Raw genomic sequence first — 25,010 nt, forward strand, 5'->3', positions numbered from 1 at the left:
GCTTTTACTGAAACTTGATCCCAAATTGGTCAACTTGGCCACCGTCCAACCAAACATTAAAACCGAAGGCTTTTTGTTTGGAGAATCCTTCATTAAGGACCTGGGGAAATACGTGGCAACTTTTACATCATTGGACAGAAGAAGATGTTTAGCCATCGTGTTTTTGGCAGGGCTGGCAGAGGGAGGAACCGCTTTGCTGGCCGCACATTCCATAACCAAGGTTCCAGAGCCTTCAATAACACGTCATACGAAGACTACAGGACCTCAATTTTACCCTCAGAGAGGCAGAGGGTTCCGCTCCAGAGGCTGCAGAGGTGCCAGACCTTCCAACTAGTCAGGTAAGCCTTTCTTTTGGTCGTATCCCTATCGGAGGGCGCCTTTGTTATTCTCTTCCAAAATGTTCGGAAATTACATCAGATCCTTGGGTTCTCAATACTGTTCAAGGTTATACCATCAAACTTTATTCTACCCGGTTCAACCGCGGCTTCCTCCTCTTCCACATTTCTCTTCAGAAATGTCAGACCTTATTTCCTCAGAAGTTTGGTCCCTTATTCAGAAAAAGGCCATCTCTCTTCCCCAACCAGATCCGTCAGGTTTTATCAGCTCCATTTTCTTAGTTCAAAAGAAAAACAAAAAGATGCGACCTGTCATAAATCTCAAGCACTTCAATCATTTTGTAGTCTACCAACACTTCAAAATGGAAACCATTCTCCATCTCAGAGATATACTCCTTCAACACAATTGGATGGTTTGTCTGGACATTCAAGATGCCTACTTAGTCGTTCCAATTCACCCAGATTCCAGAAGGTTTCTTCAATTCCAGTGGTTAGACCAACTCTATCACTTTACCTCTCCACCCTTCGGTCTCTCTTCTGCCCCTTGGTGTTTCAAAAAGCTCATGAAACCCGTGGTGGCTTTCCTCAGAGCTCAAGGCATGAGACTCATCATTTATCTGGACAACATCCTCATAATGAGTCAATCTCCTCAGTCGCTCTTGTCCCACCTAGCTCTCACTTGTTCTCTTCTCTCAAATCTAGGGTTTATCATCAACAGCGAAAAGTCTCTTCTCACTCCGACCCAGGTTATAGAATTCTTAGGTTTTGAAATAAACTTGGTCTCAGCCATCCTTCTCCTTCCTTCCTCAAAGATCAAATCCATCAAATCAGAGATTTTACAGATCTTACGCAGTTCTCTAATCTCTCTAAGATCACTGGCTCGAATTGTACGTCTTCTCTCTTCCTCCATTCAAGTGATATTTCCAGGTCCCCTCCATTACCGAGCTCTTCAAAGAATAAAAATCTGTCACCTCAGAAAAGGTCTTTCTCATTCAGACACCATCCCTCTGGATCAAGATTCTTGCATAGAACTTCAATGGTGGATAGACCATTTAGATGCATGGAACGGAAGAGCTATCTTTGCATCAGCCCCAGATCTTGTATTAGAATCAGATGCAAGCCATTCAGGTTGGGGGGCCCGATGTGGACCAATGTCGACTGGAGGTTCATGGTCTTTAGAGGAGGCCAAATTGCAAATCAATTGTTTAGAGATGCTTGCCGGCTCCTTTGCAATCAGAAGCCTGGCAAAGAACTGAGTTCGTTGTGCTATTCTCCTCAGAATGGACAATATTTCGGCAGTAAGATATATAAATCACCTTGAAGGCACAAAATCCAAACCTTCAGCAGAACTAGCCAAGAGTTTTGGGGAATTTTGCCTTTTAAACCATCTTTCGGTTCATGCAGAGTATATCTTCCAGGAACTCTAAATTCTGTCGCAGATTGACACTCACTGCATCTCCAAGATTCCAGCGACTGGAAACTCCATCCCTCAATTTTTCAACTAATTAAGACTATGTGGGGCCCCCTTCATATCGATCTATTTGCCTCCCGTCTCAACACTCAACTCCCTCTATTCTTCAGTTGGTGTTCGGATCCGTTGGCATTAGCATCCGATGCCTTCTTTCAGGATTGGTCAGGTTCTCTGAACTATGCCTTTCCTCCTTTTCTCATGATCAGCAGAGTGCTTGCTCAGCTCAGGCGTCAACAAGCCTCTTTGATTCTCATAGCACCTTTTTGGCAATCCCAAATCTGGTTTCCAACTCTTTTGGAACTTGCAATAGATGTTCCTGTCCTCCTTCCATCCTTCCGAATCTATTGTTGGAGCCCATGCATCGTCCTCATCCTCTCATTTTAGACAATCTTCTCACCCTTTCAGTGTGGAAGATCTCGGGCATTCCCAATCTCACCCTTTCATTTCGACAGAAGCTTCCCAATACTTATCACAATCCTGGGCTCCCGGCACCAAGAAAGCGTACAAATCTGCATGGTCTTTGTGGCATAGCTGGTGTCTGAGAAAACACATTGATTCCTCTTCAGCAGATGTGATTTTTACTGCAAATTTTTGGGCTGCCGAAGTTGGCAAAGGCAAGGCTTTTCGTACCATCAATTTATATAGGTCCACGTTTTCTTCCAATCATACCTATGTCAATGGGAAGCCAGTGGGTGAACATCCACTTGTTTGTCGTCTTTTGAAGGGAGTAAAATTTTCCAATCCACCAATGCCAAAATACTGACAGTTATGGGATGTTAATATTGTTTTAAACTTTCTATTGTCATGGCCTGATAATAACATGCATACTTTAAAAATGTTATCTGCTAAGTTAACAATGCTTTTATGTCTTGTTTCTATCTAACACATTTCTGATGTTAAAGCCTTCGATATTTCTAATTGTCAGTTTACTCATACTGGTGTTCTGTTTACAGTTTCTTGTTGAACCAAGACCAATTTAACTTCTGTTTTCTATCCTTATTTTCAAGATCACCCCAAATTATGTGTTGCACAATGTTTAAAAGTTTACGAACAAAAAACTGCAGATTTAAGAACCTCCTCTTCTTCCCAACTTCTAATTTCCTTCAGGAAACCTTTCAATCCGGTATCTGCAGCTACTTTAGCACGTTGGGTCAAATGGATTATGTCCCTCGAGGCCTCAATACTTCCATGTTTGGTGCTCATTCCTCTAGAGGAGCTATGGCTTCTAAAGCTTTTTGGGCAGGGTCTCGCTTGGAGGATATTCTTAAATCTGCAGATTGGTCTAACGATAATGTCTTTAGAGTTTTTGATTGCAAACCTCTTGATAATGTATAATTGAATGTAATTAATATGCTTTGAACTCGCATATTAGGAGCCTCCGGTCTTGCCGTAAAATGTAGATTTTCCTAGTCTCTTGACGGAAAGTCTTAATTTTATTAAAGACACGGAGGCGAGTATTATCCCTCCACTTGGGTGTAACACTTGTTATCTTTTCCCTCCCTTGTTTTAGCCTCAACGCCGGCGATACAACCATCATCAAAAAACATCATCTTCATCCTGGTCCTCCAGTCTTCTATCTTCATTCTCTCCTACCAGAGTTCATCGAGTCACGGATTCTTCTTGCTCTGATCATTCTCCATTTTCTGGAGTGTTGTACTTTTGTTCTGAACTGTTAGCCTTTATTTTGGCTATACTTATTATTTTTGCCATATTTCCTTTCTTTAATTCTGACTGACCTCTCGCAATAAAGGAGGGCTGTTCGCAGTCAAGTGATGTCATAATACCCTATGTGCATGTGTATTGGTTCATTCTTGTTGTACACGTTTTTGTTCCCATTGGCTCTTTTCACTTTGCCTTATGGGAACTGTAGTTTCTTGACTGCTGCTATTTAATAAAGTAAGAAAAGAAAAGCATAATACTCGGCTCCGTGTCTTTAATAAAATTAAGACTTTCCGTCAAGAAACTAGGAAAATCTACATTATCAATGTAACCAGCAAAAGTGCAATTATCCATGTAACATGGTCGATGTCATGCAAAGCGGTCGACTACTGCCCAGCGAGATCGTGCTGCGTAGGAAACAAAGAGAAAAAGTAGCCTAGAAACCATATGGAAAACAAGGAGCCTCCTATGTTTTCAGTAGTTGGCCGGTGTGCTCGAGGCGGGCTAAACACTGGAAAAGGCATGACATATGCATGCCTTTCACTAATGAAATGAAGCGAATTTTAAAAGGCAAGCCCACGAACCAGCCAAACTGATGGGGGTGACATGGGCATAGTTAAAACCCCACAGAGAGATTACACTAGGGACAGAGCGCTTTGCGCGCTGCACCCTAAAAAGTGAAGCCTACAGGGATCTAAGCAATCAAAAGATTTCAAATGAATGTGACAAAGAAAACAACTAATGGCATTCGTGGGCAGGTTGTAAGCCCACAGAATTGTAAATAATACGTCTCGCAGCACAGCGCATACACTATGTAGGTGGGACCTAATGAGTATTGGACTAGTTCCATAGAGGTGAGCAAGGAAGTATATGCCTACTTTAAAATGGCCGCCATATTTACGAACAGCAACTTCATCTCACTAAAGAAAACACGGATCTATCTTTTTTAAGCATCTTTTTTATTTTCGTTGTAGATCACTAAATGCCCTGAAATGAAAAAGACCTCTTTGTTCAGACATATCTAAAACGCTGAAAGAAAAATTACTTCGAAGCTTCTACATTCAGTCTTCGTAGACCACACATTACGTGACCAATTCAAAATTGCACCACTAGAGGAGGGATTTCCTGTTGCCTTTCTTTTATTTCCATGCTCGGTCGGGAAGGATTGTCGGTGTAAAGATTGGCGCGCACAGCTACATTACACGTGAGAAGCGAAAGCAGGTTGTTTTTAATAAGACGGTCTCCAGCCACGCTCCGTTACATGACTACCAAAATGGCAGTTTCTTTGCCTCAGAAGCGGTATTACCGACAGAGGGCACATTCCAACCCTATGGCCGATCACACGTTTGATTAGTAAGTTTTTTTTTTCTTTTCTTATTACCAACTTTATTGACAACGCCAGTCAGCAAAGTGAACACGTTTTGAAGCAATTTTATTGAAAACAAAAATAGTAAGCATCTAATCAACACCTAATTTAAACTTCCTTTGAGGGTCAATAAGCCACATTAGAACAAACTCTTTGCTCCTGTTTTTTGTTGGAGAAACTGTAACAGATCATATTAGTAAATAATGGGTATTTGTTTCAGATGAAGTAACTTCAAGGATGTTACATGACAGATTTTTAGGATCTAGGAATGTTTGAGAGACGAGACATACCTTAGGTTTGTCGGATGTCATAATGAATTCTGTATTTTAAAAGCACATAACTGTCACCGTTAAGCTAAAGCATTCATAGCAACTTGTTAAATGAAGAAGATTTCATTATTTTTACAAGTAAGCGCAACATTAGGAAAATCTACTTTCTGCATTAAAGGGTACATGGTGCAACCCTTTATCAAGTCACATACTTGTTGACGCAGTAGCCTGTTTTTTTAATGCCTATGTTGTATTCTCATGAATGTACATCCTTATAGTTATATTCCAAATAAGATAGCATGAGTATTTTATAGACGTATCGGGGCATTATAACGTTGAAGTTTGTAATTCTGCGATAAGATTTGTAAGGTGAAGAGTGTTCCATCTACCGTAGCCTGTCCCTCTCCTCTGTGAGACACACTGAGTGAATGCATTTCCTAAATATCTTTCCTTATTGTGCCCTACATTGGAATCAGACTCTCTGAACGGTGGCTAGGAGCAGGTTTGGTGATCGTTACTCTTTGGTGAAATATGATTCTTAATGAAGATCTAGGGCAGAGTTATTCAAACATTTTGATGCTGGGACCCCCTCTCAAAATGTTTTGTGTGTAATGACCCTCTCTGACAAACATTTCTAGAACCTGATACTCCTCATCATTGACAGTCATAAACTTCTCCAATTCCCACAGCAAATCATTTTTAGAGTGAGGAAATAATATTAAACAGTGCTTAGCAAACCAAAGGTCAGTAGTGGGGGGCGTGGTTAAAGATGTGGCTAAAAACTACAGTCTGAATATATGAGGAACTGGCTTAGGGCAGTGGCGCACGTCTTCTTGCTACAGTGCCCTATGGCAATATAAAAGGGCAGGAATGGCCTGTATTTATGAAATACAATGCATTTCTGTCCTTTCCCCCTGCGCAGGTGCACAAATTGCTGCCTAGCGCCAACGAAGGCAGGATTGTTTTGGTGCAGGAAGGGGCATCTTCCTGCACCAATACAATCCCGAGGCATTTTCCTCTTTCTGTATGTGCTGCAGAATGCAACACACATGGAAAGAGGAAAAAGCAAGGAGAAATTGAAACATTTTTCCTCATTACGTCTGCTCTGGGGAGGCGTACAATTTTGGCACTGCTCCAGTTTACGTAATTTTTTTAATGTAGGGCAGCATAAAAATCCATGTGTGTTGTGTGGTAACATTCACCACAATGCCATGGATTGCCACCTTGATGCAAAGTAAAGCAACACAGTGGCTTGCGCTGCTTTGCCCTACTCCATATCTATGACACCATGAAAAGCCATGCAGAGTGGCTTTGCATCTCCTCCTAGGTATGAATGAGAGGCTTGTGCTGCCGGACCGTCAAATATGTGATGCTCTGGTGGCGCAAGCCTCTCATAAATAAGCCCCAAAATATTCTGAAGGTTTTTTTTTTCTTTTTTTTTTTAAGTCTTCAACCATCAGGTAGCTACATATAAAATAACAGTGACCTTAAATGGAAATAAAAATAAAAGAAACATGTTACTCACTGGGAGATGCACTTTCATGCATTACGAAACCTCTATTAGTTAGTGCACTGCAGAGGTCTGTGTGTAAAGAAAAAGTAAAAGAATTAAATCTTGGTTGGTGCAATGGAGAATAGTGACGTGTATTTTTAGTGCCACAAGGCCACAGCCAGTGACAGAAAGCACTGTGAATATGTACGGCATTATTTTATACTTGCATTACACACAGTATAAGATAGGCCACTACAAAAAGGTTTAAGATAAAACGGTGCTCCTAAAATGTAGATTTAAGTAATATCAGAGCATATGTAATGCCAAATTTAACTGCTGTCCCTTCAGCACCTCCAGGTGAAGTAAACACTATGTAAATAAAAATACAAATACAATCACACACTTCAAGTACAGTTGTTAACTCTGCACTACCACTCATAAAGAATAAATGTTTGTCATAATAAAGCTTTGAGTGACTCGATCATTTAAAGCCAAGAACTGGCTCCCAAGCATCCTTTATAGTTGCAGATTACCATTTGCATTTGCAGAGCAACTCGCAGCTCACATTTGCATTTCATTCAGGAAGCAGGCACTCTGGCACTAAAGCGTTTTTAGCTGTCTGTGTGGCTTTATTTACCAGCACAGGAGACTTTGTAAATCAAAGTTCAGCTGAGGCATTTTAATGATGGGAGAAGTGAGGCTGGAGGAATGCGTGACCCCCTGCCCATATCTCCATGGCCCCCCTGGGGGTCGGGACCCTGAGATTGAAGACCTCTGATCTAGGGTAACAATTTACTGATCACTCAGAGTGCCAGGTCCCTGATTGGTAAAATGGAACCTGGCAAAATATAAAGACTGAAACATTGAGAGTTTTATGTGGAGGCTCCTGCAAAGCTTACACAGGGTTTGAACAGGCAACTTTAATTGTCTGATGTTGATGCCATTAAGGGAGATAGTTGGATCATGGTTACTAAATGCCTGAATGAAAGAAAGCCAAGACACCACAGGGGGTTACAAATTTATTCATGACTACTGTCTAGGCAGCAACTGTCAGTACTGCAACACTGGCATCGGCAACCCTTTACGGTACTGTTGTATCCCAAGATTTTGATTGACATAACATTAACCAACACACCTCTCTTCCTACAAGATGAGAGCAGTGTCAAAACTTGGTATATTTCCCCCTGCCCTACCATGTCAACAATAGAAAATTATACAAATAAAACAAAATAACATTTTATATACAAAGTAAATGGAAAACAATATGAGAAGCACCATTAAGGTATACATTAAAACCGAAAAACACGATCATTACTAAAAGAGATCTTAGTACATATCAGTGAATAATTGTTAGCAGTTACAACCTGATATTTAGCAGACAACAACAGTACAATGGTACACTAAAGGACATAGTCCTTACATCTCAAGTACGCGGACTTCAATCTTTGAGAATATTGAAGTGAACTGTTATCACTAGGGTTTGCACTCTTGCCTTCACTCATTCCACATTTCCCATGTACACATCCCAGCTTTGAGCCCAATATGGATGACTGGAAATATTTGTTCCACACTTTACGGATTTCTGGTACCACTACATGGCTCTTGACTTCTTTAACTTGTATAGGGGGCAGAGAAATGCGTGAACCCTTTCTGCAAATGCCTGGCTTTTTTATCCTTTCCCCATCACCTGCTTCTACTAAAAACATTCAGCATCCCCTTCCCATTGTAAGGTACTTTCCACGAACTGCACTTCTCACACCCACAACTCCCTCTAGCTTGCCCACAATTCCCTCCAATGTGTTTGTATCTACTCCCTTCCTGTGCATCCATATTGTTTAACTTGGATCCAGCTGCCCTTCACCTCTGCAAGGTGAAAGGTGATACATCAGTTCTGATGTGTGCCATGATTCTCATGATCCCCATTTTTTCCTTGACCACAGACTGCCACCCCAATTTATCAGTCAATGGCAATTGCAACTGGTCCTTGATAATACGATTCACTCTGTCTACTAACTCAATGCTATGAGGATAGTAGAGACAGGTCTTGATATGCTTGCTACCAACAGATGGCAGAAATTCACTCATTTTATTGGACACAAGTTGGGTGCCATTGTCGGTTACAAGTTCTTCAGGGTGCTCATCTCTTAAGAATACCATTTGTAGAAAGTCAATGATGATACATGAGTTACCATGCTCCACAAAATTCATTCAGGTCCATTTGTAAAAATAGTCTATCAAAATGAGGCTGCCCTAAGTGTGCTCCCTTAAACTTCAAATGGTCCAGAAATGTCAAATTTCAATTTGTGCCATGGTTTATTACTTCAGGTCTCTGATGTGATAGAAATGCAGGTCTCGAAAATTCATAAAGATGTTAACAGACCTGCAGGTCGAGTAACTTGAATAATCTAATTGACCATAACTGTAATGTACTTGCCCTTTAAATGGGTCTTAAATTATGTGATCCTGGGAAGCTATTTGAGTCTACAGAGTCGCCCTTTTCTTCATTCTCACATAGGAGTGTATTTTCAAATATGTGAGCTCAGCATTTCTGCTGTACAAAAAAACATTTGTTTGAATAAATAGACTAAACGTTTGCTCCATGTATAAAAATGAACCTAGCCCATATATAGGGGGCACATAATCTATTACTTGCCTTTTAGTTTACTAATAGCATTGCTACCAGGGCAGGAGTGTTTTTAGGTTTATGTTTAAACACTCACTTTAATAAATATATTACTAAAGCATGATGTGGTCGCACACTGTCATTTACAGACAGAACATTTCCAAGAAATTTCTAAAAACATTCCCACTAACTTACAAAGCTGTGAAAATTAGGTTTCAGAAAACATATTTATCCTTTGCACATCACCAAGTCAAGTGTTCTGTTATGTTTCCATCCTATTAAAATATTTGTTTCATCACACAGAAGTACAAACAATGGGCTTTTTATAACTACAGAAACATTTTGAAATGTCTGTACAGTTGACTTAGCTATTTAAATGTGTGTTTGGAAAAAACTGACAAAGTCCTGTAACTCTGCAGTCAGGAAGAAAATTGATTTTAAGACAAACTGACTTTTGACCTCTGCCTCTGAACAAAGAGCAAAATGTGACAACAGCAAGGTTTAAAGGCCTCCTTCACTTTCTGACTGAACGGAAACCTGTTCATTGTCAAGTCGGCAGAAGGGGTGAGTATGCTCCAAAAATAGCTGGACCTGATAAAATATGACTTTTATAGCGAGTGGGTGAGTAGAATGTTCGAGGTTTGGACTGGGTGCGATTACTTGCATTTTTCCACTGAGAACACATGCACAACAATGCCTGACAAAATGTTTCACAGGCTTATCAATAGCAGGTCACCACAAATCATCTCTTAATCTATGTTTCATGGCGTTTATGCCAAGGTGCCCCTCATGAACCACGTTCAGCAGCCTATCACGAAGACCACTTGGAACAGCTAAGAATCCCCAACTGACTAGTATATCATTTACTACCAACAGTTCCACAAAAACTGTTTTGTGTGGGATGAAATTGTCCAGAAACATTTTCTATTTGGACCAATGATTGGCCAAAAATATAATGTCTGCTTGCATTTCACAATCTCCCTCCAGTGCGCTCTTACATTCTTCTTCAAATAATGTCCTTATCATTACTGCTCTGACCGAGTTTGTCGCGCACACACCATATCAAGACCTTATATGCCCTCACACTGGGCATCTTTGCAACTTAAGAGTAGCCTAAACAACAGCCCAAAGCAAAATATTTTACTCCAGCAACATTCTCAAGTATTTAATGAAATTCCTGTAATCTTGTTGCCATTTGGGAATTTGGCAGGTGGCCCTGCCTTCGCAAGTAGTGCTGAAAAAATCTACTAAGGGTTTGTGGTCCGTTCTCAGGATGAACTGGTTTCCCGAAACCAAATTCTTAAAATAGCAGATATCCCACCAAAAAGTAAGAGCTTCCATTTTCTATTGTTGAATATGTGGGTTCTGCCTCACCACAAAGTTATTGAAGCAAAAGCTATTATTTTTCACAATAATTGCTTCTTCTTTGCATCAGTACACCACCTAGGTCCTGATTGCTAGTGTCAGGAGTGATGATGCTTATATGACTGTCAAAATGTTTATGTGGTTGGAAAGATACGATTTAATGGTTGATTAATGCAAAAACCTTGCCACTTTCATCACCCTATACATACTTACAGTTTTTCTGAAGGTACTGACAACTTTTTTTTCCACATTTTCCACATTACTAAATGAAGTCTCAAAAGGACCTCAACTGATCTATATCCATTGGTTTCGGTGTTTTTGCAATTGCTTTCTGAAACTTTATTTTTGGTTCTACAATTTTACTTGACACATGTTGACCTAGCTAGCCTATACCGTGTTGGAGGAACTTCAACTTGTCTTTTAGAAGAGGTGGAGCACTTGCCTTGATGATTTCTAATACTTTATTTACCCTCCTTTTGTGTTTATAGTCATCCTTTCCATATATTAGAATGCCATCTTAAAAGTGGGTGACTTCTCACGTGTATTTGAACAAATTGTTCACCGGTCTCTGGAAAATCTCAGACACTAATTTGAAAGGTATACAGACATAGCTATAAGTTCCATATTGTGTGACAGATGTTATGTGGTGCCTGTAGTCCACACCTAGTTCTATTTGGTGATAGGCAGCAGCCATGCCTAGGGATGTGAATAGCACTGTCTCTTTCGACTTAACTTATATTTTGTTGATGTTGGGCAATGGATGGCGGTTTGTTCCATTATTTGAGTGTAAATCACATAAATCTATACATAGTCTCAGATTTGATGAGTTTGCGTGCTAGAACAGCTGGAGTGAGCCATTCCAAACATTTAATTAGTTTAGTTATACCTTATGTGCATCAATGTTCAAGTTTTTTAATTCAGCTCTTAGGTACTTTGCGTACTGTATGTACCACAAGCTGGGCTCCTTTTCTCAAAATGATATGGTGTTGGAAACTCTTCAAGGTTTTTGAAAGCTGAGAAGCGTTTGGAATTGGTTAGACTGGGTTTACAGCTACAATTAAAGCACGCCAGCTCACCTTTCTTACAAAAGTGTTTGCTGTTGGAATTCTCACTTTTAAGTTGTGCTTTTTCATTCTCAACTTTAACAGCATGCCTTTTAGGTTGTTTGGAAATGTACCTTTTTTCATTTGATATTGTATTTCTATTAATTTCCTTCGTGAGCAGTTTAGAATGCTCAGTACTCTTAAATGTTCTATCTAGATCTTGAGCCTCCATTGACAGTAATTGCTCTTTGATTTTCTCACTCAATTGTTTGCAAACTATTTTGTTCCTAAATTCACAATAATTGCATGTGAAGGCGAGAGTTCCTGATGCCGCTATAAAATCATCAAAAGATTCCCAAGCAAGTGAGGCTATTGACCAAATTTGTGCCATTCCAGAACAGTGTTATTTTAAAGATTGTATCTTTTGTCCAATGCCCTTACAATAGATGCATACTTATCCTAACTTTCAGCACCACCACTGTCATCACCAGCAGCAGAGCGCATATTAACAACTTCTAAAGGAAGAGTTTTTAATAAACGTCTTCCTTCAGATTCCATATTATGGACCAATAAACGTTTTTTTCTTTTCTGAGGTGAATGTGTGACCATCTGTGGCTTCGAGAAATGACTTGAACACTTCACACCACTGTTCCTATTTGAATGGAAAAGTTCCTGGAACTTGTAAAATGATGTTGGGACTGTAATTTTCTCCATATTTTAGTAAGAAATGTACTGTGACTGCATAGGTGGTTGCTGACAATTTTCACTTTAAAATTATCAAACGGTGTGGTGCATACAGCTTAGGAAACAGGTACAAAGTCATTAAAATGTGTACAGTACTGAAGTTATTTCTTTGATAATGGTGCGCATATCACTGATAGTGCGGACACTCCACACAAATAAAAGTTGAAATACAAAGTACCTCAAGTAGATATTTTTCCAGTAAATTTGGTGTGCCTCTAACTGATAGTGCAAGCTAGTAGGCGAGATGGCGTTCATATTGAGGCATGTACAATAGAGGCAATGTAAATTTAACCAAGATCCCTAAATGGCAGCCCAGATTTTTACATGACCTAGAAGCTAGATGGCTCTACTGGCACCTAAGGAAACCTAGCAAACCTGTACATGTTTAAAAACTAGACACCTATGGGAATCCAGGGTGGAAAGACTTGTGTGGCTCTCACCAGGTTTTCCTATCCAGAAGCCTTTGCAAACCTCAACCTTTTACTAAAAACTCACATCTTCCTCACATTTCTGTGAGTTAAACATTTGGAATATGTGGAGAGCTACACATTTCCTACCACCCAGCATTCTTCTAAGTCACCTGATTAAAATGGTTCCTCACTTTGGTGAGTAGGCCTAGTGTCCATGTCAGGAACATGTTCAAAACACAACATGGACATTTTTCTACTGAAAACTGCCCCTTTGCTCGCAGTGTGGGTATCTGTGGGTTTTGGGGCTAGCTCAACGGGCACCTAGGGAAACATAACAAACCTGCACATTTTTGAATGGTAGACACTTGAGGGAGTCCAGGGTGGGGTGATTTGCTTGGCCCTCACCAGGTTTTGATACCCAGAAGCCTTTGCAAACCTCAAACATTGACTAAAAACACATTTTCCTCAGATTTCTGTGAGGAAATCTTATGGAATCTACAGGAAGCCAAACATTTTCTACAACCCCACATTTCCCTAAGTCTCCTGATAAAAATGGTACCTCATTTGTGTGGTCAGGCCCAGTGCCCACAACAGGCATGGATCATACCCAGTTTCAATGGCAGTACTTCCATTGGCCCTGGTTTGATCTGTTCCTCTTATAGGCACTAGACCCAGCCACACAAGTGGGGCACCTTTTATATCAGGATACGTGGGGAAAGCTAGTTGGTAGGAATTTTATCTGGACTCATGCTTATTCCAGACGTTTATGCCACAGAAATGCAAGGAAATGCACAAATGTAGGCAAAGCTAGAAGATGCGTGTCATTGTGGGTAAGAGCACTTTATGGAATCCATGTGAGTCATACCACCCTGAACCCTTCTCAGTGTATATTTTTTAGAACTGTCTTGGTTTAATAAGTTTCCTAGGTGGCTGCCGGGCCTGGACCCAAAACCCACAGCTACCCCTTATGTTGATGTTGCTACATTGCATCTTGGACCACTTCATGTTGCGGGCACTAGGCCCACCCACAAACATGAGGTACCATTTTTATTGTGAGACAGGTGGGAACGCTGAGTGGTATGAAATTTGTGGCTGTTTGCAGATTCCAGTACCATCACTCACTGAAATATGAAGAAAATGTTTGTTTTTGCCAATGTTTGAGGTTTGCATGGGTAAAAAAAAAATCTTGTATGATCCACGTGAGACATATCACCCATAGGTTCTACATTACAAAAATATCAGCGGTTGGTAGGTTTCTCCTGGAGACAATATACACCAAGGCAGTGAAAAATAGAAAAGACAAATTCTACTGCATAACCATCTGCTACTTAAGTACACACACATTCTGGTTGGATTTGTCAGAAGGGTGTGTAAAAAGTAAAACATTTAAATTTTCTTAACAAACGATTTTATGAAAAAGAAAATGTAGAAATGACTGTTAATAAGATTATTGACATTTCAGAATACTGCACCAGTGACTCAGTGCGTGAGCTGTAAAAACCATAACAAGGCAGCAACCTCTTTACAGGCTATTCATACACCTTTTATACTTTACACACAAAACCATTCACACACCAGCCACGGGCCCAACACATTATAACACTCACATTGACAAACTGCACCATTCAAGGGCCCATCACTTTCATATGCTGACGTTTGAGGTTTGCATGGACTTCTTGGTAAACGAAATCTTGTGTGATCCACGCAAGACACACTGCCCTGGAGTTCCATAGAGTCTAGTTTACAAAAATATCAGAGGTTGGTCGGTTCCCCATAGAGACAATGTATGTCCTGGAAGTCAAAGACCGAAAAAACTATTGTTACTGCATAACATCTACTACTAAAGTACACAGACAATCTGGTTGGATTTGGCAGAAGGGTGAGTGAAAAGTTCAAAATGCATTATTTTATTAACAAAAGAGTGCATGAAATTGAAAACGAAGAAATCATTGTTAAGATTGTTGAAATTTCAGACAACTGCTCCGGTGACTCAGCATCATGAGCTGTAAAACCATGACAATGCACTAACCTCTTTACAGGCCTTTCACGCACCTTTTATGTGTTACACACACAAAACCATTCACACACCAGCAGTGGCCAAACACATTACAACACTCACATCAACAAACAGCACCATTCAAGGGTGCATCACTTTCATACACCGACAGGACTGACAAACCAATCATACCACCTAGTCGCTGGTGGAGTGTGTGGACCGGCATTTGACTGGCAGTGTGTTTAATGACTAGCAGCAAGTCACTACACACACACACCAACCCACCCACCACAACATAAACTGTCAGTTAACCACCAGTTTACACACACAGCCAGAAACAATACCAGTTCACACACACTGCCAACCAGGCTCCAGTCCACATGCGTTGCAGCCAGGTGCCAATTCACACCGCCAGCCAAACACCAGTACACAAATGCCACTCAGACATCAGCATGAAGCTCCACACCACTTTCATTTATAAAACACCCCCACAATGAACAGATTGCACACACAAAGCACAGATAGGAAGAAAAAAAGCCCTAACTAAAAAAGTAAATTTTGTTCTATGGGTAGAAGATGAAATACCAACTATGACTGCATACCCAACAGGCGTAACTAAACACATCAAACTACTGCCAACCAGGTATCTGTCAATACAGACCACAGTCAGTTCTCTTTAATCTCATGATTGCCCCAATGCTTGAGTTGCTTATGGTACAGTTTAAAACATGTGGACACACATAGGCCAGGATTGGAAGGACTCTCTGGACGGTTCACATGACTCCTTTCATACTCCTGTTCCGAAACAGACTGTACATCTCTGAGAAGGAAAGTCTTTTTTGGGTGTTGAAGAAATGTATTTAGGAAATTCCAACCTAGCCACATCCTCCACCACTCCAATTCTAGGAACACCTGCCTGCTTGGTTACAACAAGGGTGTCTGCCTAAATGGTACAAAACTCATCTTGGAATCCAGACCACAATGTTTGAAGACAACATAATTATTGAAGGATGCCAAATAAAACAATTGAACAGCCAACTTCTTTTACCAGATGTATGTTTTCAGAGCAGCATTGCAAGGAGTCAACCTTTGATCTACTCTATCTACATCTCTTATGTGCTTGTTGTAGTCTAGAATGCACACAGGTTTGCACACCAGCTTCCTGACCCATACAGTTACAGGTGAAGTGCTTTCATCGTGAATAGTTTGAGTATGTGGACGTTTCTTCTGTCTGGAAAATTTCAAAGCAAGAAGTTTATTGATATGCAAGGCACTGCTCTGTCCCCATACAGTTTTTTTACACTCAAGCTCTTGAGGGTAACCTGCATGGTTAGAGAGGATTGTGCCACAGTGCCCACTTTGAACAATTCCTTAAATTGCACACCTGTATAGAAATTGTCTACTTGTAAATGGCAACTTTTTTTAAAAAGTGCCCTGGCAAGCTCCCACATTTTTTTCCCACTGACTCCAAAATGGAAGGGCATTGGGGAGGAGGGGGTCAGATGTGTTCACATTGAAATTATACGCATATACAATGGCACTTTCACACAACATCTACAGCTTAATACATTTCCAGCAATAACGCACATTATTGTCCTATATGAAAACCAAACAGCCCTTGAACAGGACCAGAGACTCATCCACAGAGACCTCCTTTAGTAGAACATAGATCTCTGAGAAACAATCTATTAAATGGTCAAAGACAGGCTGAATCTTGAAGAGATGGTCAAAATCAGGGTCATCTTGTGGCAATGCTGTAGCATTCTCCATAAATTGCAGTATCGGATGTAGAAGCAAATACCAATCTCGACTCATGGTTGCTGGAAGTAAACATTACTATCAAGGGACTAGTAGACCAATATAAAGACAGTGATGGCTTCTTTATCAATCCCATCAACAAAGGTAAACCCCAGAACTGCTTATCTCTTGGCTATTTGTGGGAGATTATGGCAGGCCATAGGGTAGCTCTAGAGCTCTACAGCTTAATTTTGGCACTGTTGTCCATCAAAAACACTTCTGCATACAACTTAGTCTGCTCAACAATATCAACCAAAAACATATCGTCAATAAAAAGTTGGAAGGAATTGATAGGCATAACGTTCTCCGTATTGACTCTTACTCCCTGCAACACCACTAAAGACAGGCAAAATAGGCTGCACCCTGTGAGTCAATGGGAAGTCTTGGGCTCTGGGTGCAGTCTAGCTTGCTCTTGCTGCACTACCAGCATATCACTGTCCTCCTCTAAAAGAAGCACTTCATCAGCACTAATAGTGGGTTCATCATCCGATGATTCCCATGTAACAGAAAATTCACTGCCAGAATCTTTAATTTTGTCCTCTGCCTCAGATGCAGAGTCAGTCTCAGGCCCATGTCCAGAGGCAGATTCAAAAAGCAAACCTACAACCTGCTGGGTGGTCAGCCTTTGGGCAGCCACAATGCTTACTAATGAAACTAACACAACAAAAAACAGTGTATCAAATTGGAACTCAAAAAATATGCTTTATCAAACAGAAAATATATTGAAGACAAAGGAGATGGCATTTTCAAAATGCGAAGTGACCCTTGCCTGAGGGGCTGCTCCCATCATACGTAATCCCCCTGGTGTCTAGTGTTTTTTACTCTTTTTGGTGGGGGCGAAAAACAGCCAAAAACATCTGTTCCAAATATGGGGATTAAGGATCCCGATTTCTGTATACTTGGAGTTGCATCACCTTTGGAAGAGAGGCTATTGCAAAACAGACACCGAGACTATACAAAGCAATAGGAATTGCCGGAAGTTGATGTCAAGGAAAACCAACTGCTCATGGATCTCTTCTGCTTGCCGGAAGTTGGTGTTGTATTTTCTTGCAGCTGATGTTAATGCTGAGGCAGACTAAGTCAGAGGTGATGGTTGATGTGAAATGTCTGGTTGTCACTGCTCCGATCGATACAAGATTTAGTTTGCAATTTTCAAAATTCTCATTGCCTTGCAGTATTTGTGATTGCAGACCTATTGAGCTTCCTGTATTTGAGGGAAAAAATAAAAGTCCAAAGTAGGAGAGTGGTTTGTGACTCCCACAGCCAGTACTGTAATATCAAAACGTTTATTATAGGCTATTGAGAGATTAATATTTTCAATGGTTTGAAACCTTACTTATCCATTTTTCCTAGAAAGATTAGGGGAGTATGTAATTCTGTAGTGCAACATATATAGACATACACAAAGCGATTTTGACTGTGGTATCTTTCCAAACTGGTCACATCATAAACTCAATATTTTGCTGTTTAATTTTAGTGAAATTTACTACTTTGCAACACAACTCAGGGAACTTGTCTACCATCTTTTTGTGCTTGAATGAGATGAAACGAGACAAAGATTCAAAGCCTAAGTATAAGCAGTAGGTTGTTTTATATTTGAAGAAAAGTGAAAACTAGCAATGCTTATTCATTGTCTGGGGGCTGCGGGCCATTGAAGTACTAAAACATGTTTTACCTTTGGTGACTGAGGATGGAGAAGACAACAATGTGGATGATTTTAGTGAGTAGAACTGGTCTGTTTTTAATTTAATAGTTTGAACAGATATTTGCATAATGGCAGACTTTGGTGCATCTTGATAGGTGGTGATCCCTTATACCGGTTCAGCGATAAGTATTTGTTTCTAACCAATCTTTATTTGATGGGATATGGTAATAAACCCTTTACAGTTATAGGATACTTTAATTCTTCTTTGAAATTTAACAGAATAGGAATGCATTTGAACGTTTATATTGCCAGATATATTTGTAGGTTCTCAGTGGAAATGGTCAGTATTGTTAAAATAATTTGTTGTAGGCAGACGTGGGATATGTGAACAAAAATTCAAAATGTTAAAGTATGGTTTGGGCAGACCCTGGTTTGAAACTCTTTACTATGCATTGCAAATCAGTAATTATAACAGATGGCAGTAATATTAGTATTGGAGCAGCTTTCCTTCAGATTCATAATAGTAGATTAGAAACAACTGCGTATGAATCAAGGTCAATTCCTGGAAAAGGAAAGTAAATATTCCATAATTAAGAAAGAGACTCTAACATGTTGGTGAGGAGTAGAATATTTACAGCTAAACATTTGTGACACACAGTTGTCTGTGTACATTGACTGTCGCTCATTAACTGATCTTTTATTCACAAAAGTGGGTGGAAAGACACCACCAAAATTGGCAAAATAGCAATTTACAATACAAGAATATTGTTTTGGATTGGAACATGAATGTCATTGCTGATTGTCGTTCTCATTTGCCAATAGGAGGTAATGAAATGTACATGAGATATTGAGAAGACATGATTATAACTAATATCTTGATGGTGACTTGAGGTGGAATGTTGAAGTAGAATGGTTGGCAGCTGTTGATACGGATGACATTTTGGACAGGGTTGCGGATAATCAGGTTTAGTTGGACTGAAAAAAGCTTCTTGATGTTGAATTGGTTCAGTGTTAAGGTGTGGTATTACATGGACGTTGTTTAACCAGGCTAATTGTTGGTTGTTCCCAACCCTTTAAGAGGACGGATGCTAGCACGTGTTCTAGGCGGTCATTCTGCTATGAGTAAGATGAAATGTAGAGTTAGATCTAATTTACGGTAGCCTGTGTTTGAAAGGTATGTGCAAGAAAAGGTGTAAGACCCACTATTATTTCACTGAATACATTTATTAAATCTGTTTCCTTTTATTGCTCTCTTTATTTTAGCCTTGTAGAGAATTCACTATAAATATATAATCTGTATTTGAAAGGTTGGTGTCAAAATGAACAAACGTTGTAGAATGGCTGTGTGGACCTGCCAACTGGTTCTTTAATTTTCACACCTGAACCCTGCTTACAGTGCATGGACTGCCCTTGCAAAACCTCTTGTAAACATAAATAGCTTGAAAGGGGCTTAGAGCCCACCTCTTATTTACCATTACATACCATTATTTGGCTTCCACAGCGCTCCTTTTTCCTTGCTTCTTATTGGTGAGTGGGTTCCTGATCCCTCCTGGGCTTCAAGTTTCTGTCCCTAGCGTGGAGCATGGATGAACTACAGTTTCCTGTTTTAATCAGTGTTTTCCACTGGCCACCGGCTCCTGCAGATACTTTATTTTATGGTTTTGGGCATGAACTCTTGAAGAGTGCATGCATCTACAGTGCATGCCATGACCTCCTCCCGCTTCCTTGTGTAGCTTTCCTCACCCCACACTTTGTTCCACTGTTCATTGTTGAGGCTTTGTCCCACCTCTCCCCTCTACTGTCTGTTGTTGCTTCCCTTCTAACATTAGCTGAGCCATTTGGCTTTGTTGATGGTTTTTAAAGATGTTGCACAGCAGGGTGGGGTGCTGTGCTGCATGGCTTAAAGTAAACAAAAACATGCTGTGATGTGGTAAAACGCTGGTCGTGACATACTACTTTCTTTACTTTAAGCCATGTTGCACAGCAGTCGGGCTGCTGTGCAGCATGTCTAAAAACATTGACAGCGCCAATAGCTCCTGAAAAGGCTAAATCTATTTGCTTTACCTACGCTTGTATTGTTATGCCAGGCAGCCTTTGGTTTGTAGTCAACAGCATTTTACATTATAGAACGTTTGCTTTCGTTTCCCATTAGAAGTGTTAGCCCACAGGTCACACTAGTGTCAGGCCCAAACTGATCCTTATGGCTGTGATGGAAAGTAACTTAGGGCCAGATGTAGCAAAAGAAAATTTTGCGAGTTGCAAATTGCGAGTCAGACCGACTCGCAATTTGCAACTTGCAAAATTGTATGCAGAAAGGTGTCTCAGACACCTTCTGCGACTCGCTATAGGGTCGCAAAGACCCACCTCATGAATATTAATGAGGTGGGTCGCATTTTGCAACCCCATAGCGAGTCCATGCATTCACAGGGATGGTGGCCTGCTGAAGACAGCAGACCTCCATGTATGTGACTGCTTTTTTAATAAAGCAGTTTTTTTTTTTTTTGAATTGCAGCCCGTTTTCCTTAAATGAAAACGAGTTGCAATACAAAAAAATAATGAAACCATTTGGTTTAATTTTTTCAGAGTAGGCAGTGGTCCATCGGACCACTGCCTGCTCTAAAAAAATATTTTTAGCGACATTCACAAAGGGGAAGGGGTCCCATGGGGACCCCTTCCCGTTTGTGAATGAGTTACCACCCACTTCAAGTGGGTGTTAACTGCGAATTGCTTTGCGACCGCTTTTGCGATCACAAAGCAATTCTGCATCGCGGTGCGAGTCGCAAATAGGAAGGGAACACCCCTTCCTATTTGCGAGTCGGAGTCACATTTTGCGAGTCGCTACTGACTCGCAAAATGTGAATCAGCATCGCGATGGCCGTTTTGCATGGCGCAAACTGCGTTTTTCGCAGTTTGCGACATGCAAACCGGTTCCTACATCTGGTCCTTAAAACTTAAATCTCCCAACCCAACCTTCATGCAATGGTAATGTAAAAGGTCTCTTCTGCTAGGCATTCAAAAACTTTGAAAAATGTTTTTTTTAGGGTTTAGGGTGGGAAGGGGTATTTGGATGATAAGGGTATTTTTAGGGTTTAGGGTAGGTAAGGGTATTTGAGAGGCAAGGGTATTTTTAGGGTTTATGGTGAATAAGGGTATTTTGGGGTTTAGGGTGGGTAAATTTATTTGGGTTACAAGGGTATGATTAGGGTTTAAGGTGGGCGGTGGTATTTGGGTTCAAGATAATGTTTGGGCTATTTGGGCTGCGTGGGTATTTTTAGGATTTAGAGTGGGTAGGGGTATTTGGGTTGCGAGGGTATTTTTAGGGCTTAGGCCCTCATTACAACTGTGGCGGTAAATGCCGCCTACCGCTGTGCTGGCGGCCACCAACCTACCGTGCCTGTGGCGGTATTCCGCTACGGGTATTATGACCCACACTGAAAATTCCACCACAATACAGACACCCACACAAGTCCGCCAGCCCAAAGGTCAGTGATAAACTGGCGATAGCCAAACCCAAACAGTTAAGCCAACAGGAATACGCCCACTGTACCATGACCCACGAATCACCGCATCGGTCTTTCAATCGCGGTAAACCATTGGCGGTACCTACCTCCACGCTCAAAATACACACACATTTACAAAACACCACCAGATTGGACAATTCAAACTACACACACCTGACACACATACACACACCACACCCATACACTCACACCACTATAAAACACACACCCACATTACCCACAACCCTTTCCACGAAAAAAAAAGATTGCCAATACAGAGAGACACAAGCCAGGAGCACCCACTCATTCAGAGCCACAGAACACCATCACACATACACCAACCACGCACATCGCAGCATACACCCAAACACATCACCCCACACATCCTCACACATATCACACACACCACATCCATGGCACCCCAAAGACATCCCAGATTTTCTGAGGAGGAGCTAAGGGTCATGGTGGAGGAAATCATCCGGGTAGAGCCACAGCTATTCGGATCACAGGTGCAGCAGATGTCCATTGCAAGGAAGGTGGAGCTATGGCGGAGAATCGTGGACAGGGTCAACGCCGTGGGACAGCACCCAAGAACCAGGGATGACATCAGGAAGAGATGGAACGGCCTACGGGGGAAGGTGCGTTCCGTGGTTGAAAGACACCAGGTAGCGGTACAGAGGACTGGCGGTGGGTCCTCACCTCTTCCTCCCCCACAACTAACAACATGGGAGGAGCAAGTCTTGGCAATTATGCATCCTGATGGCCTCGCAGGTGTAGCAGGAGGACTGGACTCTGGTAAGACAAATCTTTAGTACTTTACCCCCCCACCCTACCTGCATGCCATCACAAACTCCTGCCTCTGCCCCCACACCCATCACTCCAACACCTCACATATACCCCATTATCACAACCCACCCATCCCAATACCAAGCCCTGCATGCAACACCAAAGCATTGACCCCCAACACAGACCTGCATGGACACCCATCACCACCACATGCCCAGTAGAGAGGCTCATCCAGCCCACAATATCACCACTCATACAAGGCCAGGCTGACAGGGAAATCACAACCATACAGGGAAACACACCCATGCACAAGATGGCACACACAGATACATTAACACTGCATTTGCATCCCCACAGGACCCATACTCTACTTCACCGGAGAAGAGGTGCCAGCTATATCCAGTCCCCCCCCGAAGAGGCCCACAGTGGCGACAGCAGCTCTGCCGTCCTGGATCAGGAAGACCAACCTGGCCCATCAGGGACCTCTGGACAGTCGGGTACCCTGCCACAGTACCAACCCACCACAGAGCCTCTCCCCTCAGGAAACACCAGCATAGCACCCACCCAGCGGGCCCATGCCACTGTCCCCAGGACACGTCAGTCAGCAGTGTGTCCACCACTACAGGGACCGCAGTCAATCCCACAAACACAGAATGATCATGGACATGGGGTCAGTGACAGTGGAGACACAGTTCAGGGGACAGAGGCACAGGACAACAGGGAAGCTGGGAGGACTGCTGTGCGACAGGGGGAGGACAGGCCCAGGGAACCCACTCTCCATGAGGCACTCTCAAATATCATGGGATCATACCACCATTCCCAGGAGACGATGGGCCATATACTGGCCAAGTTGCAGGGGACCCAGCGGCTGCAGCAGGGACAGTACCTGGGGATCAGGGATAACCTAACAAACATCTACACCATCCTGGTCACCATTGCAGGGGTGCTGGCTGACATGGCCAAGACCATGAGGGAGGCAGTGGCACAACAACGGGCGCCTGACACTAGCCAAACCGATGAACAGCCTTCCACCTCCGCTGGCGCTTGTGGACATAAGGCCCCGCCACAGGACCAACAGGCCACCAGCACCCCACCCCCTGCAGAAGGAGAACCACCCGGCATGCGGTCCCTGCGATCCAGGCAGAAGCCAGAGAACATTGCCAAGACCCTCGCCAGGAAATAAGACTCTCCTGATTGTCACCCTTCTGTCCCACTCTGTCACCCTGTCCACCTTGAACAGCCATTACTCCCCTTCATATGCCCTATTGGACAATGCACTTGTGATACCAAGAGACTGGACTCTACCCTGGACTTTCCTCCACCATCAGCCCATCCCATTGCACATCCCCCTCTACTTATGAGCACCTAAATAAACACCCTTGGAACAAATACTAATCTGGAGTCTGTCAAATGATTCACAAATGTATTAGTACAACATTATCTAAGCATTGCAACTCCAATGTACAGTGAAATATACTTTGGAATGACCTTTGGTGGGCAGCAGTACACATAGCAGGAGCCATAGTTGGGCACAGAGATCTGAAAATAGAGATGCAAAAGGGTACAGTCAGTGGCGATAGACATAGGGTAAAAGGCTGTCTTGAAAAAACAGAAAACTGAAATGTAAAGTGAACTTACAGTGTCTTACCTGTGTGTCACTGGAAGTACTTCTGAATTATATTGATTCTGTTGCCAGCATCTTCTTCCTCTGCCTCCTCTTCCTCACTGTCCAAAGGCTCCACCGCTGCCACAAGACCATCTCCAGGCACATCCTCCTGTAGAAAAGGCACCTGGCGTCGCAAGGCCAGGTTGTGCAAAATGCAGCGATGATATGGCACACCTTCTTGAGTGAGTAGTACAGGGAGCCACCTGTCAGATGGAGTCACCGGAACCTGGCCTCCAGGAGGCCGAAGGCCCTTTCACTAATCCTCCTTGTACACCCATGTGCCTCACTGTAACGTTCCTCTGCCCTTGTCCTGGCATTCCTCACAGGGGTCAGTAGCCATGAGAGGTTGGGGTAACCAGAGTCACCTGCAAATATCAAGGGACACCTGTTAGACACACGCTAACCCTTAGGGACAACCCTATACCCAGACACCTACTTATAGTGTGTGGGGACCTTTGGCTCACCTATTAGCCACACCAGGTGCCTCTGGAGTTGGCCCATCACATATGGGATGCTGCTATGCCTCAAGATAAAGGTGTCATGCACAGAGCCAGGATATTTGGCATTCACATGGGAGATGTACTGGTCCGCCAAACACACCATCTGAACATTCATAGAGTGATAGCTTTTTCTATTCCTGAAAACGTGTTAATTTCTCCAGGGGGATGAGGGGACAAATGCCACATGTGTACTATCAATGGCACCAATGATATTGGGGATATGACCCAGGGCATAAAAGTCAGCTTTCACTGTGGCCAAATCCTCTTCCTGGGGGAACACGATGTAGCTGCGCATGTGTTTCAGCAGGGCAGACAACACTCTGGTCAACAGGTTGGAGAACAT

The 25,010-nt window shown here is 42.1% G+C and overlaps 1 protein-coding gene across 1 annotated transcript in view; it reads left to right on the forward strand.

Annotated features, from left to right (window-relative positions):
* Nucleotides 1–4,591: 4,591 nt before the first annotated feature.
* Nucleotides 4,592–25,010, forward strand: part of METTL1 (methyltransferase 1, tRNA methylguanosine) — a 108,029-nt gene continuing 87,610 nt past the window's right edge. Inside the window, exon 1 of the mRNA XM_069230921.1 lies at nucleotides 4,592–4,818. Coding sequence (XP_069087022.1) covers nucleotides 4,727–4,818 — 92 coding nt within the window. The 5' untranslated portion in view covers nucleotides 4,592–4,726. The remainder of the gene's footprint in view (nucleotides 4,819–25,010) is intronic.

This window comes from Pleurodeles waltl, chromosome 4_2 (assembly GCF_031143425.1).
Source record: "Pleurodeles waltl isolate 20211129_DDA chromosome 4_2, aPleWal1.hap1.20221129, whole genome shotgun sequence".
Taxonomy (NCBI): domain Eukaryota; kingdom Metazoa; phylum Chordata; class Amphibia; order Caudata; family Salamandridae; genus Pleurodeles; species Pleurodeles waltl.